Genomic DNA, 16,501 nt, shown 5'->3' with positions numbered 1-16,501 from the left:
GTTTTCATTAGCATTCTTTGGGGAAGGATTTGATGGTATTTTTAAATTCTTGTGTGTATTTTGGTGTGCGGTCATCTTTGAGTTCTTTATAGTAAATGGTGATGGAGAGTTGTCTGTTTGCCTCAATGACATAGTCATCAAGATTAAGGGCTACAATGGTGTCCCCTTTGTCTGCTGGTTTGATCACTATCTGGTGGCTGGATTTCAGGGACTGCATAGTTATCCCTGTGGTGGTGGAGAGATTATTGTGGATGTAATTCACAGTTGATTTTTTTTTTCCTGAAGCAACCAGTGAAATGGTCCAGTGTGTGGTTTTGCCCACTGAGCAGCATCCAGTGAGAGGATTCTTTTTTTCTTATGACTGTTGGTGGGTGTGAGGGGCTACACTTACCACTTGTGAGTGCCTCCTATTGGTTGGGTGTGGTGCTGCAATCTTTTCCTGCTTCTGGACCCCCCATAGGTTGCCAACCTCATTATGCAGCCTTCAGTGGCTCGGCCCTCCAGCCAAGTCACACAGTCAAAAATGGATTAACCCTTTTCAGTGTAGCAAAAGTCCTACACTATAGCAAAAGGTCCTATCTGCCCTCACCAGGGTTTTCAGCCCCATCTCTAGGCTGTTTGAATCTAGCTTCTCTCAGGCATTTAGTAAAAGGACCAGATGGAACTGCCGATCAGCCCTCACCATGGTCCTCAGCCTTATCTCTGAGCCCTTTAAATCTAGCTCCTTTTCTTGGGTTTTTAAACTAGCCGTGTCCCCTTTCTGGGACTACTTAGACTACTCCAGCACTGGCTGTTGGGGGGACCCAGGCCCACCCACTATTCTGGGTCCCAATTCAGGGACCCTATATACAGCAGCTACATACCCCTGCCTCCAGTTTGCTGCTCCTATTCCCTATGCCTTTTTCCACATAACCCCTTTCCGTTCACCTATTACCTTATTGTTACAGTTGCCAGGTCCTCTCGTTCCCAGGGCCAGTATATCAGCACATTGAGCTCCTCTGGCTTGAGCAGAGCACCCTTCCTTTCTCCTCTGGTCCCAGCCAGGAACTGACCTGCTCAGGCCCTGCAGCTTCTTTTATCAGAGCCTACTGGGCTCTGATTGGCAGCTTCCGCAATGACCATCTAGGCAGGCCTGGAGGACGCACCTCTGCTGCTCCTTCCTGGGGCGGAGTGAAGTAGAACTGCAGGGCCTCCATCAGGGGGCCTCAAAAGGCCAGGTAAACCTCATCCCAGTAGGGATGTGGTAGTTATGGGTAGTGTCCTCTTTGTTGTGAAAGAATTTGAGGTGAAGTCAACAGAAAAATTCTAATTCTCCACATGTTAGTAGGTTACTAAGATTCTGAGATGGGGCAGAAATTCAGAAATTCAGTCCCTTGGACAGTACATATACTTCAGTTTAAGTTTAAGATAGTCTTGACAGGTTGATGATGTTGGAGTATCATGTAGTGTCAATGCGGTGGGCCCTGGTGTCGTGGTTTCTCCCAGAAGTGGTGTTCTGTTCATTGTGGAGTTGTTGTACTTGGTTCCACTTTTTTGTTTTTGTTTGGAATGGCAACAAACAATTATATCCCATACTTAATAGGGGCCACATCCTGAAAGAAATCTTTTCTGAACCCCCTTTTTCTGGCCTTCTAACAACCCCACAACCTCGCCAAGCTCATTATCGGATATATCCTCCTCACAGACCAGGACACACCAACTCAAAGTGTCACTAGACCCCGCCAGAACAACAGATGTAAAACCTGCAGACATATCTCCACAACTATGATGATCAACACCTCCCCAAAACACCTTCAAGGTCCTACATGTCTATCATAACGTGTGGTGTACCTCATGTAGTGCATCAAATGCCCCAACAACTATGTGGCTAAACCAGACAATCACTACGCTTTCAAATGAACTCACAGAGAAATGATAAAACACAAAATACCTTATCACCTTTGGGGGAACACTTTTCATACAATGATCACTCTATATCTGAGCTATCAGTCCTCATCCTCAAAGGAAACCTGCACATCTTCAAAAGATGACCATGAGAACTTAAATTCATAACTCTGCTGGACACTAAAAACCAAGCATGTAATAGAGACATTGGTGTTATGGCTCCTTACAACAATTTGTCACACACTGTACTGCCTGCTAACCCTTAACTGTCCACTTTATTTTAAGTGGTCTCCTACAGTATGTGTGAACCCTTTATGCTTAACAATCTGTCCCATCTTGTATTTAGCTTGGACACTCTGGTTACCTTCTCCAGACCTGAAGAAGAACTTTTTGATGCTCAAAAGCTTGTTCCTTTTCTCTAGCAGAAGTTGGTCCAATAAAAGATATTGCTTCACCTACCTTGTCTCCCTCATATCCTGGCACCAACACAACTACAACACTGCAGTAGACTTGATTTACATTCCATGCAGCGAATGCACAATGCAGTAGTTAGGGTTTCAACACTCACCTAGTTACCTATCACGCCAGCTCACATTTTCTCAGCTTCTTGATTGGTGACCTGTCAGACACTAGATAGATTGTTAGATTTATTTTTAAATTCGGTCCGCCATAGGTTCTGCTTATTTAAGTGGTTTATTGATTCTCCGCTGTCCCGAATAGATCCTTTGCTTCGCTAACTCTGGATTATTATCCAGCCCAGCCAGAAATATTTTTCTGTATTCCTTGAAGTCAATGCCATTGCCTCCTTATGCTCTGTATGCATCCGAAGAAGTGGGCTGTAGTCCACGAAAGCTTATGCTCTAATAAATTTGTTAGTCTCTAAGGTGCCACAAGTACTCCTGTTCTTATTGCCTCCTTAGTCTCTGAAGTTCCTTGCAGAAAGGATTTAAATGTTTTATTCTTAAATATTTTAGATTCATAGATTAATTTGATCTGGTTTTTTTCCTTGTCACTGAACGTCACCTTGATTCAACATTAAACCTGGACCCTGACCTGCATAGGCAGACACTTACACCCTCATGCAGTCCCACTGAAGCTCTTTACATGGAAGGGTTCTATCCATGGGTATCTGATTTACAGGATTAGAGTCCCGTGCTTCATTCATTCCACTTGTTGCCAACTAACTGCTAGGTGAAACTCAGTATGCTAGTTAATATATATATGCCCCTCAGTGCTCTAGTCCCATGCTACCTTAAGGGTCTGCCTTCCTAGCTCTGACTCACCATGTGATTTATGTTCATGCGGTGCACTAGAATGTTATGTGCCAAGTGTGGACACTGAGTAGATAGCCCACACCTCTGACATTCACTCCCTACATATTGAGCACAAGGGTGACCACTTCTGGAAAGAACTGGATGAAACACCTCACCAACTGCCCAGGCCTTCACAGTTGATTAAATCCTGATTTCCTGGTGGACTGGCAGAGCAACAAGCACCAGGGAGACAATGGTGTTCAGATTCCCTACCGAGATCTTAAAAGTCTGAACTTAAGCCCTGCAATGTTCCCAGATACTATGATGATGGTCATCAAAAATAAATGTGTGTAATATTAATAATTGCTGCATTAACTATGTTGTACTATATTAGTCTATTATATGTTATTAAAACATAAGGACTCTCTAGTCCCAGATAGAGTGATACTCAGCTCATAATCCTGTAGGATCCTTTACTCAAATTTTATTTGGTTCTGTCACTTTTCTTCTTTGCCCCTCAGTGTGTATTTTTTAAATGAGTTTAATCTGCATGTGATTTAATACAGTCACTGATACTAAGATGAACTGCACATTGGTTTACGATCTGTATTTTTAATTGATTAGGTCTTTAGAACATCAACTGAAGTCATGTCAGCCTCTTGTGTTTGTATTTAGCATGTTATCTCTCTTTTACAGCGTACCCACATTGGGTGGAGAAGCTTAACAATACTCAGTTAGACAGTGGAGAGCAGCTCCGATGGGAATGCAAAGCCACTGGAAAGCCACGACCCACCTATCATTGGCTGAAGAATGGAGTCCCTCTTTGGGCACAGGTATAGTGCTCAATAAGCCACCAGTAGATTGTAGTTTCCTCTTTAATTCAGAGAAAGTGAGCTGGGAAAAAAGTGCTGAAGAGGAAATGCTTCAGAAAGGAGATTTATCTTTTTCTATTAATATTTAAAGCCTTGGATAATGTAGCACCAGTTTTCCTGGGGGTCTGTCTGTTGAACTATGTCAAAGTATGTGATAGCAGGTGAGCTGGAAATTCTCACTCTCTAGCTGTAATACAAACAGGATAGCAGGCAGGGCCTTTTTTATTCAGAATCCATGACTCTGAAATATTCTCTCCCTTACTATCAGTAAACTAGTGATATCCTTCTGAGCAAGACTGGGCAACTTTTGTTTGTTTCTGCTTTTGATTATGGTGTTTATGGTTGAGTTGTTTATTATATCTTTCTGAGTATTTGTGTATAGGGTCATATTGTAAATGGCCCTTGTATGGCTGAGCAAAAAAGTGGACCTGCTCCTTGATGTGTAAGTTACACCAGGGTAGAGTCCATAAACTCAGACTCCCTTAAACATCACCAGCTACATGTGTGTTAAATATGACATGGTATATTCTTATTATAGATCTCATGTTCCTCAGCATTAATGCACTAATACAAAGTGTGGCTTTTTCTAAATAGCCATGTCTGATTTTTGTATCTGTAAAAATCTGATGGTTTAATAACTCTTCTATGAAAAGCAAAGCCCCCACCTCTCCTACCAATATCATTGGCCCGTTCCATCTGGGAATTCCAGGTTCTTACTGCACTGATCTTACAAGTTTTAAAATAAGGTCTATTTTAGAGTGTTTCTCTATGCAAACGGCCAACATTGGCATGGTCTGGATTTTGTTTTTTATTTCTTTCAACTGAGTCATCACCTCATCTCACGTTGTTTTATTGTTATGCAGCATGTTTCTATTCCTTTCTAGCCTCCAAATACTGAGAGCAGTAAAAAAAAAAGTGTTTGTAGACTCTCTTCATGCATTGCCAGATTAAAACAAAATTGTTCAATTCTGGTAGAAAATGTCTCCATTTGTTAATGAATTCATAGAATGGATTTATGAATATAAAAGATGTGCTATGCCTTTCTTTTCAGTGAATGCTTCATCTATCTGTGAAAATCGACCAATTATGAAAACAATGAGAGAGCAAACATATAAGGCAGTTTATTTTTGTCATCCTGAGGCACTGCAAACAAGTTTATATGCCTTAGCTTTTCCATATCTGCCTTTCTCCCCCCCACCCCACCAACTTTAATTTCTGTGCTTTGTGGTCTTGAGATTTTCCAAACAGCCAATACAGACTTTGCAAATTGCATTTCAACTTGAAACTTGGATCTCAAAAAAGAGAGGGGTATTGATTAATCCCATATACATTTTCAAATGATATTTTATTAATATATTTTAACTCACACTAATAGTCTTTAGTAATGAAACTGAAGAATGTATTGCACCAGCTCAAATTATTCATCATACAGCCACATGCAGTGCAAATTTCCCTACACAGCTGTCAGTGCACCTTGCTTCTGACCTTCAGCAATTATTTTCTATTAATAGGCCTTCAGATGAGATGCTGCAATTAATACAAAGGCAACTTGATCCTGTTACCCTTACTCACATGAGTAGTCTTGTATGAAAATAGTGCCATTCCTGCCAATGAAACTACTCATGTGCATAACTAAGTATTGCAGATTTGGGCTAGTAACGTGTTAGATTATATGGTGGGTTTGGTATGTAAACAAACATTCACTATGGACTCCTTTGAGACCAGCGAACACATTTCCCTTGTGACCTAAACTACATCTGAACCCTGGTTCCTTAGCTAGGAAGGTAACTCATTGCTGCAGGTTGGCAGAGTACTCTTTGCTGAACCATTTTTAAAAAGCAAGTTGGTGTAGTGGATCATGGGAAAAAACAATGCTCAGGGATGTTGCATTTACAGTTAAATAAAATAACCCAGAGGAAAATTCATTTTGTGGTCTTTTCAGGGCCCAAAATATTTTATGTTTCTCATTAACTGAAGAACAAAAGGAAGTAATCCAAAATATTCACTCTAGTAAATTGCTAAATTATATTTTAACCATATTGATTTATTTTATCATTTTATTTTACTTTATTGTTCCCTTGCCTAAAACTAAGAACCCAGCAAATCCACTTCATTTGTTTGCTTTTGTAGAATTATTTTTTTCATTCCATTACAGAGCAGGGTTGAGATGGTTAATGGTGTACTGATGATCCACAGTGTGAATCTCTCAGATGCTGGAATGTACCAATGCTTAGCAGAAAATAAATACGGAACCATTTATGCCAGTGCTGAGCTGAAGATTTTAGGTGAGTAATGTCTGAACAGAACAGGATTGCTCTCATCTTTCTTTTTGATAATTACATGGCTCCATGGTCTGTCATGATAAAGAAAGAGATCCTACATCTCCAACCTTAGCAGAATTGGATAAAAGCAGTATAATTAATTTGGCTGGGTTCCTCTTTTCCTCTTTCTTTTATTCATGTGTGAGTGTGTCCTTGGTTGCCTAGGGGTTCACAAGTACTTTTGCTACCAGAATGACATCTTTTTGAAACTCCTCCTTCAGTTATTCTTAGTGATTTCTTCTCACCTAACACCAAATTTTATGTATGGGACAATGTGCAGTGGGGAAATACTAACTGTATGTTCAAATGCATAACCAAATCCCCCGACACACACATACATTTTCACCCCCTCTAATCTGTGAAAACAAGCCCAAGAACAAAAACCCTTTTACATCAAGGATTGAAAAAAACCTGAAGTTACTAAAAAAAAAAAAATAATAATAATAATATCACATATCCCATGGACAAAACTAAAATTAAAATCTGTTTATCTTTCATTGCATCTCATTGTTTGAGAATAAAACCCCCATTCAGGAAGGTACTGAATCATGTGCTTTATTTTAAGCATATCAGTATTGCCACTGAAATCACTAAGACTATTCTCATGCTTAAAGTTAGGCATATGCTTATGTGTCTCCCAGAATCAAGGCCTTATACCTTATCTGGTCTCTGTTGGGAAATGTTGGTTGGTGATATTTCATATTTACAAGATTTAGAAAGGAAAAAAAAAACAAGAAACTCCAATGTGAGCCTTGGCAAATCTGTCTGTCCTATGCTTATGGCATTGGTTAAAGCACAGTAGCATAATGGACTCAATGATAATAGTGATGGGAGAATTTCAAAGGGTTCAGTTTAAATAAGCACACAAAGTTCCCCTGTTTCCTGATCCCATAAAAAAAAATGAGGACACATGAGTCCACCTATGCAGTGCCTATTTTCAGTATCTGGGGGCCATTGGCCTTCTCTGCATTAACCAAACCTTGTGAATCAGAAAAACTGGGCTGGAAAGTTGAGAGATTGTTCTTGTAAACTCTTGCTCATGTAAGTAGTCCCACAGGAAACAGTGGAATAGGATTGTTCATGTGAATAAGGGATTTTAGGATTGGGCACCTCATAAGAATAGGCTGACGCAAGCTGTTCACACTATTTCCGACTCCAGATGGGTCATAAATGCTCTCTCGAGCTAATCCAACAATTCTGCTTCAAGGCCCTGTTGGTATCAGAGAGTACAGAACTATGTGATGGAAAATAACTTAGAAAAAGAGTTTGGTATGGGGTCAGTCCCAATTTAAAGTAAATATTTGAGTGGAGTGAGGAATTGTGCAGGATTCTGAGACACCTTTGATTACCGAGGGCAGATACCTAACTGCTGACCCAAGGTCATATTTTCACAGCTAGTTCCTCAAATGTTTCTTCATACCCACAAATTCCATTCCATAGCCAGGGCCCCTCTTCTCAGAATGCCCTGCCCCAAGAGTTTTAGTTGAGGTTCAGTCAGCTGCAGGGTCCCTGTTCATTGCAATGTTCCCATGCTATGGCATTTTCAGTGTGCATTTTCATTGTTTAACATGTACTCTAATATATCTCTGTGTTTGTTGTTATACAGTGAATGCAACATGTCCAGTATAATCCTACTGTAGTAACCTTAAACTTTTCATATCATGACTTTCTGTGCAGCCATAATAATGGATTAACCTAGTAGTTGCATTTCCTTTCTGGATTTTTTTTATAAAGCAAACAAAACAAATAGAATTGTCCATTTTTAATAATGTTATCATTAAAATTGTCCAAAATAAGGCTTTGAAACTCATACATTGTTGAGAAATGGGGGGGGAGTCAGGAGGGGGGACACATGAGCTATCACTTTTGCTGCTGAGTGAATTTTTTGCAAGGCTAGATTAACAGGTACACAGACCCATGGAATTACAAAGGGATGGCTGAACCTTCACATTGTAAAATTACCATAAGTTAGAGTCAAACTGTAATACCCTTACTTGCATTGTTTAGTACCTTACTCTTCAGATAGACCCATTTAAATCAATGGAACTGTTCAAGGAGTAGGGTACTACTCAACACATAAAAAGGGCACTCAATTGGGCTATTCATTTTAAAAATATCTCTGAATTTGAAAAAAAAATGCAGCCAAAATTGTAAACATCTTAAAATAAATTATTTTAAAACAATGAAATCCTTCCAGAAAACTAGAAACATATTCTCAATTTTACACAGCTGGCTTTCAGGAAGGAAAAAAAGGCAAAACATATAAAAAACCCATCAACAAACTCTTTGTAACAGCTAACAGTATTTAACAGCTTTGGGTGGATTTGTGGAATTTAAAATATACTAATATTTTTAGCTAATGACTGTAATAAAGGTATTTAATTTTATTGTTGATTTCTCCAGACTTTCTCTAAAGCTGCTAGATTTCACAAGTAATCTAATTTTAGTACATTGATAAGAACGACTTCTTATTAACTGATAGGTTGATTAAATTCTAGTCTTGCCATTGGAATTGAATGCTGGTTTAATGGCATTTTTTGTATACATGCCATATGATCTGTATTATAATAGATTCCTAACAAAAAAGTGAAAATGGATGATGAACCATCTGTTAGAATTCATTGAAATGGAAGGCTCTGATTGTTCTCTATAGAACTAACATATTTCTTTTTAACAGCCTCAGCTCCCACTTTTGCACTAAATCAGATGAAGAAAACTATAATTATTACCAGAGGCCAAGAAGTTGTCATTGAGTGCAAACCACAAGCCTCTCCAAAACCAACCATCACTTGGAAGAAAGGAGACAAAGCAGTAAGAGAGAATAAGAGGTCAGAAGTCTCTTCAGTAAACTAAGTATTAATGCAGTTACATTTATTACTGTGGTTTCATATGGAAAGTACAGCAAGTGACAAGAGGCACACACACGCTATGTATGTACAAGAGTGCATGTATAGTAGTTACTAGACAAGCTGATTAGTTTGACAGTAGTGAAATTATCTTCCCTATAGTGGATGGACATTGTTATTAACGTTGGGATCAACGCTCTGCTGGTTTAAACAATGATGCAGAAAAGGCTAAAAATGGTTTCCTTTTTTGTTTATTCCTTGTTCTTCATTTTAGACATGCTGCATTTATGATGCTACACATCTTGTGGTTCAGGAGATGAAAAGTCTGTAGGCTGTCATTCCTGTAGTGATGACATGAGAACATCACATTGGTTTAAGATAGTTTTACAAGGGACCCAAGCTAAGCTTGACAGCTTGTTGTCTATGGGGTCCTGTCCAAGGGTGCTTTGAAAAACATTGCACAGAACAACAATACAGTTATACAACAAGATTAAAGTGCATAGTAAATCATTTTGTTACTTAAGGGCACATCTGTTTAACAGGCTCTCTTTGATTAAGTAAATTCTGTCCAACTCTGTACTTTAAACACAGTTAAAGTAGCTGCAGGTCAGATGCCAACTGCAATTGTGTTACACAAGAAAATACTACTAAACATTAGAGCAGTTTTGCCAGCCTGGACGTGGACTTTAAGAATACACTGTATCTTCGTATCTTCTTTCTTGTAACGTTACATGAATGGACCACTTAAACTGACTTGTATGGCATTACTCTGAAGGATAAAAGCAAGGTCTTTTTGTGCATTTATATAATACTGATGAAAGTCATACAGTGCATCTATTTTGGTCAGCTGTGAAAGGTGAAAGTTATCTTGTTTGATCTTTATAAATGGCAATTTAGTTTCATGTTGTTTGTTTTGTTCTGAAAAAGAAAAAGGACAATATTTCATATGATTTTGATTCCTTTTGGAAAGATAAGGCAATGTATGACATCAACTATTTTACCCATTAGTTTATAGATGTGGTTTTGTAATGGTATATTTTGATAATGTGGGTGTGTAGATATAGGTAAATTATAAGGCTGATATTAACCATATCAAGCACTACTGATAATGATAGCTGTCTGCCGTTCTTTGATGAACTTCTGTAGTGATCAAAATGAAAGAGACTTTTGTTTAGCCTGGATTTGTAAAAGCTGACTATTTACTGTTATTAAGCTTCTGTGTTTATTCAGACCATTTTAATCGAACACTTCTTTGTGTCCTGCCAGCTGATGTCTGCTGGTGACAAGAGACAATCCAGAGCTAACAGAAATGCCTTTGATTCAACTCAGTTTCATTATTTTTTTAATAATAGCACAAAACCAAGATGTAGACTATATTTCTGTAGGATGTATACAGAGGTATATAGTTAATTATTTGAAATTCCTAAACACAATGGCTGATCTGATCCCTTTGTCCCTGCAATATAGTAAAGACTTTGATGGTATATTTGATATTAAACAAATAGGGCCAACTTCTGCCCTCTGTTGATTTAGTAGAGTTATTTCTGATTTACATTGGTGCAACAGCATGCAGAAGTGGGCCAATGCTATCATAAACATAGTGGATTCAGTTACAAGAAATCAAGAAGTATGTTAACAATAAACTAGATTAAGTGTACTCAAAATAATAAAAACAAAAACAACAACGTATAAGTAAGGCTAGTTTCAGGAAAATAAAATGTGTACTTGTTAGCATAAGTGGTATTGGTCTGCCTATAAGTGATGGGTGAACTGAAGAAGGTTCTGAGGGTTAGTATGGACATTTATCTGATGCTTTTTTATACATAGCCTAACTCTGGTCTAAAAATCTCATGAGAACAGGATTTCATGTTAGATTTCTGATGCATGCTGGTTCTCGCTGGATTGGAAATATTATAGTGAAAATAGCCTTTTTCATCTTATTTATGCTTCTTAGTTTTGACCATGAGTAGAAGGGGACATGAAGAGGCATTCAAGATAAAAAGAACTGATTGAACTTTTTCAAGTCTTAGAAAGGTTTGGTTTGTGTTCTATTTAGCTTTCAGTCAAACGTACAGAATAGTTCTTATGTTAGTCAGAGTGCACCTATCTCTACTGTTTATATCTAGGGACAAAATCAGTTACAGAGGATCTCATTTCTGACCTTCTGTACAGAACTCCTAAAACAATAATAATAGAGTCTCTTTGAAGTGGAGAGGAGTAAGGCCATCAAATGAAGGACCGATGTGTTGGGAAACATGTTAATTTTGTGGGGAAGGAGCCTGTTTTCCCCATGCTGTGGAGGACTCTTTTGGAGGACTTGTACAAGTTACCTTTACATTTAAAAAAAAGAGAGAGCGAGAGGAAGGAAAAAATACTCGTGTTTTGGTGAATATATTCAATTATTCTTTCAGTTAACTCCTTTATATAAAGTGATGAACTACCTGAGACCCAGCTTGTAAACCCCTTACTTCCCCTGGTGGGTAGATACTAAAATGAATAATCCTTTTGATATCACTAGAAGAGCTTTGAATATCCTTGAGCTGATTTGGGTTTCCCTCAATAAAGTCTTAACCCATTCAAAATAAAAAATAATTAATGAAAGTATTTTGGATCATTAGAATGTAATTATCTAGGATGGAATTTGGCCAGAACACAAAAGTTAATGTTTTTCTTGTTTCTAGTTTTAAATATTTGGGAGGTGCTTAAATGCTATGGTAATCGGTGTCATGTAAGCACTAACAGGAGTATCCACCATAAATGTTTCCATTAATTGTCTGAGAATAGTTTAAAATAGTGTTAAAAGCCCTTACTCATCACATTCTATTTGACTCCTTTGCTTTGTTTGATGGAAAATGATAGGATTGGAACTATATACTGTCCTTCATTATTTGTGCTCCAGCTATTAATCTGCATTTGGCTTTTTAAGTTCATAATAACTTTGTAAACATTTCTAGAAAAAGGAATGGACTCTGGACCAAGGAGGCAGTGTTTTGATCCAGGGGAGGCTTAAAAAAGAAGTTTTGTGTTTGCGTTTGAGACAAATCAAAGCTGGGACTTGATTCAAATTCTGAAACAGAAGTTCTGGTCTCTCATGACCTCTTCTTGCAAGGTTTTGGCTCCCCAGTGCAGAAGTCATGCAAGATCAGCTATCCTCATGGGATTTCAGACCTCAGCCAGATGCAGAAAACAAGGCCCTTCTCATTTGTAATCAAACCCACACTCAAACTCTAGCATCAGATTCTGGTCTAGACCCTGCTGAAATTCAGGGGAGTGGGATGACTGTTCAGATTTGACGATCCAGTTTGGAGCCCATTTCTAGTGAAAACTAACTTGGTTCTAATTTGTAAAGCTACAGAAGCAGAAAAACAGATGTTTTGATCAAACTTTTCAAGCACACAATAAACCTTGAAAAATACAATATAATTGACTGGAATCTGCTGTCAGTTACCCTGATATAAATCTCGAGTAACTCCATTGAAGTCAGAGATCAGACTCTGGGCAAATGTTATTTATAAATGCTTTAAAATACCTTTTGTGCAGGCTTCTGTAAACCAATGAAGTTTTATAATGATTTACTACTTCAGAAATTTTAGTAAACCATTTCTCTGTGTACTATAATCTCTCTTTCATCACTTTTTTAAGGTCACCTACCTTTCTCCTCTAGATTTATTCTTGCGGCAGTGACTATAGCTGATGTTTAAACCGATATGCTTGGGGAATCATAGGTGTTAAAAAGCTTCATAAGACTTTGTTCATCTGTTTTTGTTCTCTCTCTTTTGCATCCAAAGTATTCTTCTCATTTTAAATTCATATTGGATTTTCACTCTAGCTCATTATTTTCATTAGATGGCCATTAATTATAGTTAAAATAAAATCATCCAAAAGCACTCTAACAGTGCGAAAAATGCTATTAAGACTCTATTATTACTTCCTCATTCAGCTCCCTTTATTTACAGAAGACTGGGGGTGGGGGAGGGAGGGAACAATTTTTGTTCAACAAACAGCTAACTTGAGGAAGACAGTGTTTTTACAGGTGAAATTTGTTTTGTTTTATTTTTGTCTGAGTTTCCTTTTCTTTTGAGTCTACGTTATAATGGAGACTTCACCAATGTCCTTTGTATAGATGAATTTGCTTTTGGGCGATTTTATTTTTCTGATAGTTTTGAGGAATCACTCCTTTTCTATTTGTCACCATCAAAACATTGCCCTTAGGATGAAGGTCCAGTGGATTTGTGAAAGAAACCCAAGAGTCACAGTAAATCACTATCAGCACCACAACCCTTGCATGTTTCCTCTAACCCCTGCTATCTGAGGTCACTGTTTTACTGGCTATATTCACCTGCCCCAGATCCAATGCTGATTTCTGCCCATTGTAAATATCTAAGGATCTGCACATATTAATTAAACATTCCTTTGAGGTAGATAGATATCTAGCAATCACTTCACCTACCACTGCAATGCAGCCACTTTTCACGTGGAATACAACAATTGTTTACCTTCCTGCCAGGGCCACACAAAACAGTTTTAGACAGGAAGTGAAGAATACCTTATTCAGTTAAAGCTGTGGGGGGAATTTTGGATAGTTAGAATGTAATTATCTAGGATGCAATTTGGCCAGAACACAAAAGTTAACACCTATCCCTACACTGAGTGCCATGACACCATTAATAACTGCAAATGACTGAGATCTTTGTTTTACATTTCATCTGAATGATGACACCGCCAGCTGTACTCCCAACACCACAGAAGAGCCTTTGACCCATAACGAAAAGGACTTCATATTGAATTAACATCTGTACTTCCTGCATCATTGAAATATTCACTGGAGGGCTTCCATTCTGGTCTTGACTAAACCTGTTTAGTTATTGAGATCTGTAAACTGCTGTTACCAGTTACCAGTTCAAAATCTCTCCACCAATTACTGGAAAGTGACAAAGTTGCTGCTGGAATACAAGTTTCCAAGTGTATTATAGGCAAGGCTGGTATTGCCTGTCATTAAAGTTGCCCAACACTTTCCATTATAAGAACCTGTTTCTAATTGCTTATAATAACTTTACCAAAGTTTAATTGTTTGAATTGAAAGTGTCCATATTGGGTGTCTGCCTCAGGCTAAATATATATATTTATATATATATATATTTAAATCAGTCAAAAGAGTTCAGTTATCATTAAGGCAGTTGAATGCTGCCCTGGAGAAATGGATTCCACCTCTGTCTCTTATGTGATTCTAGACAAGTCATTTAACCCAAACTGTGCAGAGCTGGTCACTCATGTGTTCCTCGTTTTCTGAGTGCCTATCTTGAGTTTCTGGGGTTTGGTTTGCAGAAGTGCTCACAGCTGTACCTGAACTCAATGGGAGCTGTACTTTGAACATATAAAGACTTATACCATTATACACGTCCTAAGCTTTTCAATGTAGGCACCCAACACCGATGGATAATTTTGACCTTAATCTTTCTGTGCCTCAATTCCCCATTTGTAAAATAGGGATAATACTGCACCCTCATGTCATTGGGATGTTAAGAAAATAAACTGATTAATATTTGAGAAAAATTCAGATATTGTAGTTAGTGTGAGTATGTGTATGTATATCTCGTATGGTGAAATTGGTTACTACATAACTTCAGGATTGCTACAATGTTGTAGTGAGATATAAGAATGAGATTATTTTAGCATACTTTTCAGCTACTTTTGTCATAAACTCAGTTTGATATTAAAACCATTGAACCAGAGATCTTGTATGCCCTGATTTTAGTCAGTCTTTCTTTGTTGTTCAATTAGTTGAAGAACAGAGAGCACTTAAATCTAAAAATAGGATAACTGAAACAGTCAGGAATGGACAGGCTTTTATACTCTTTTGGTCTCTCAGTGTAATTCATTTTCAAGTTTGACAGGTTCTTATTACAGCATTGCACTTCACTGCTATATTTAAGGATCTATGAATGGTTCCATTTTGAGTTTCTATTTTAAAAGGATTTATAGCTTTAAAAAAGGGGTGGGCAGGGGACTAAAAGTGGGCAAGAAGGATCTGAGTCAGTAGGTGAAGTTTTACCCCAAAACAAACAAATATGTTTTGGTCATTTTATGTCACAATTGAAAATATATGTAGGCGCCCTTTACTAGATGGGCCTCTGCTAAAGGTTGCCGATCCATGTCCTACAGTAACCTGTTAAGCCTTCTTCTGGTCAGTGCATGGCCTAACTTTTCCATTGGGTAGATGATTCATGTTTTGTTTCCTGTCTCAACCTTTTTTCTTAATTATTGGATAACAAACAAAAACAATCCTACAGCTCCCTAGAGACTATAAAGCTGAGAAGCTCAATAATTCTAAGCTGCAAATTATCTCAAGGTACTTGCTCTGTTGTGCTATGTACACCTCCACTTTCAGCATTCTCATCTCAAGCTAATTACCAGTTGAGCTAACAGTTGATAAATATTTATTCTAACTGGGTTCATTTACTGCAGTTACTATAAATGGTTACCCAAGTTCCTGTATGTGCACCACATAGGCAGAACTTGAGCAAGTCATTAGTTGCTTAAAGGCTTTTTTTTGCTTAAGGCCCCCTAGACTATGACTTTCAGCTTAATTTGTCCTTAATAGAAACTACATCCTAAATTCTTGGGAATTTAAGCATCTAAGTACATGCTATCAACTGATTCCCCCCCATCCCCAAATGGCACTTTAATGATCATGAAGTAGTGAAGAGAGAAGATTCTGAGGACATTTAGAAAGAGGCACTTCATGACAGAAATTCTTATCTTCCTTGGAGAGTTATGCAATCACATCGTTTCACTTTTTGCATAAATCATGGTCTAATTTAGCTGTGGATTGCTCATAATGGGAATTAGAGATCCAGTTATAAATTAGAGAAGGGACACAATGATAACCTTGACTATCTGATAAAAACAAATAGCAAGATCATCTCCTAGCAAAAAAGGATCTTTGTTCAACAGCAACACTATTGTGTTAATTGGTCAAATTAAACCAGTTAAAAATGTAGATCATGTGATGTTTTTGTCTGTGCTCTTAAACAACTCTTATTCTGATGTGAAAATCTCAATTCTCTTACTTCACTAGGGAGAATGAAAACAGTAAAAATGTGCAATCTGGCTACAATGTATGTAGTATAATACCCCTACATTGAAGTCACCCCCTCATTCAAGCCATTTACCACCATTGCAATAGTTAGTTCCAGAATATATATTGCCAGACAGACATAAAATAAAGTTAGAGGTAAAGAAAAGGAGGCAGAAACAATTAATTGAACTCCATCTTTATGTGACTGACAGTTGAGTTCCTTTATTTCTCATATCTCTCTCCTCCT

The 16,501-nt window shown here is 37.8% G+C and overlaps 1 protein-coding gene across 1 annotated transcript in view; it reads left to right on the top strand.

Moving 5' to 3' along the window:
• CNTN5 (contactin 5) overlaps positions 1-16,501 on the top strand; it is a 987,470-nt gene that overhangs the window by 795,395 nt on the left and 175,574 nt on the right. The window contains exons 11-13 of the mRNA XM_054015603.1: positions 3,834-3,970; positions 6,165-6,294; positions 9,008-9,158. Of these exons, the coding sequence (XP_053871578.1) occupies positions 3,834-3,970; positions 6,165-6,294; positions 9,008-9,158 (418 nt within the window). The remainder of the gene's footprint in view (positions 1-3,833; positions 3,971-6,164; positions 6,295-9,007; positions 9,159-16,501) is intronic.

The sequence above is a fragment of the Malaclemys terrapin genome, chromosome 1 (assembly GCF_027887155.1).
Source record: "Malaclemys terrapin pileata isolate rMalTer1 chromosome 1, rMalTer1.hap1, whole genome shotgun sequence".
Classification (NCBI taxonomy): Eukaryota; Metazoa; Chordata; order Testudines; family Emydidae; genus Malaclemys; species Malaclemys terrapin.
This window is presented reverse-complemented; position numbering and strand designations above follow the sequence as displayed.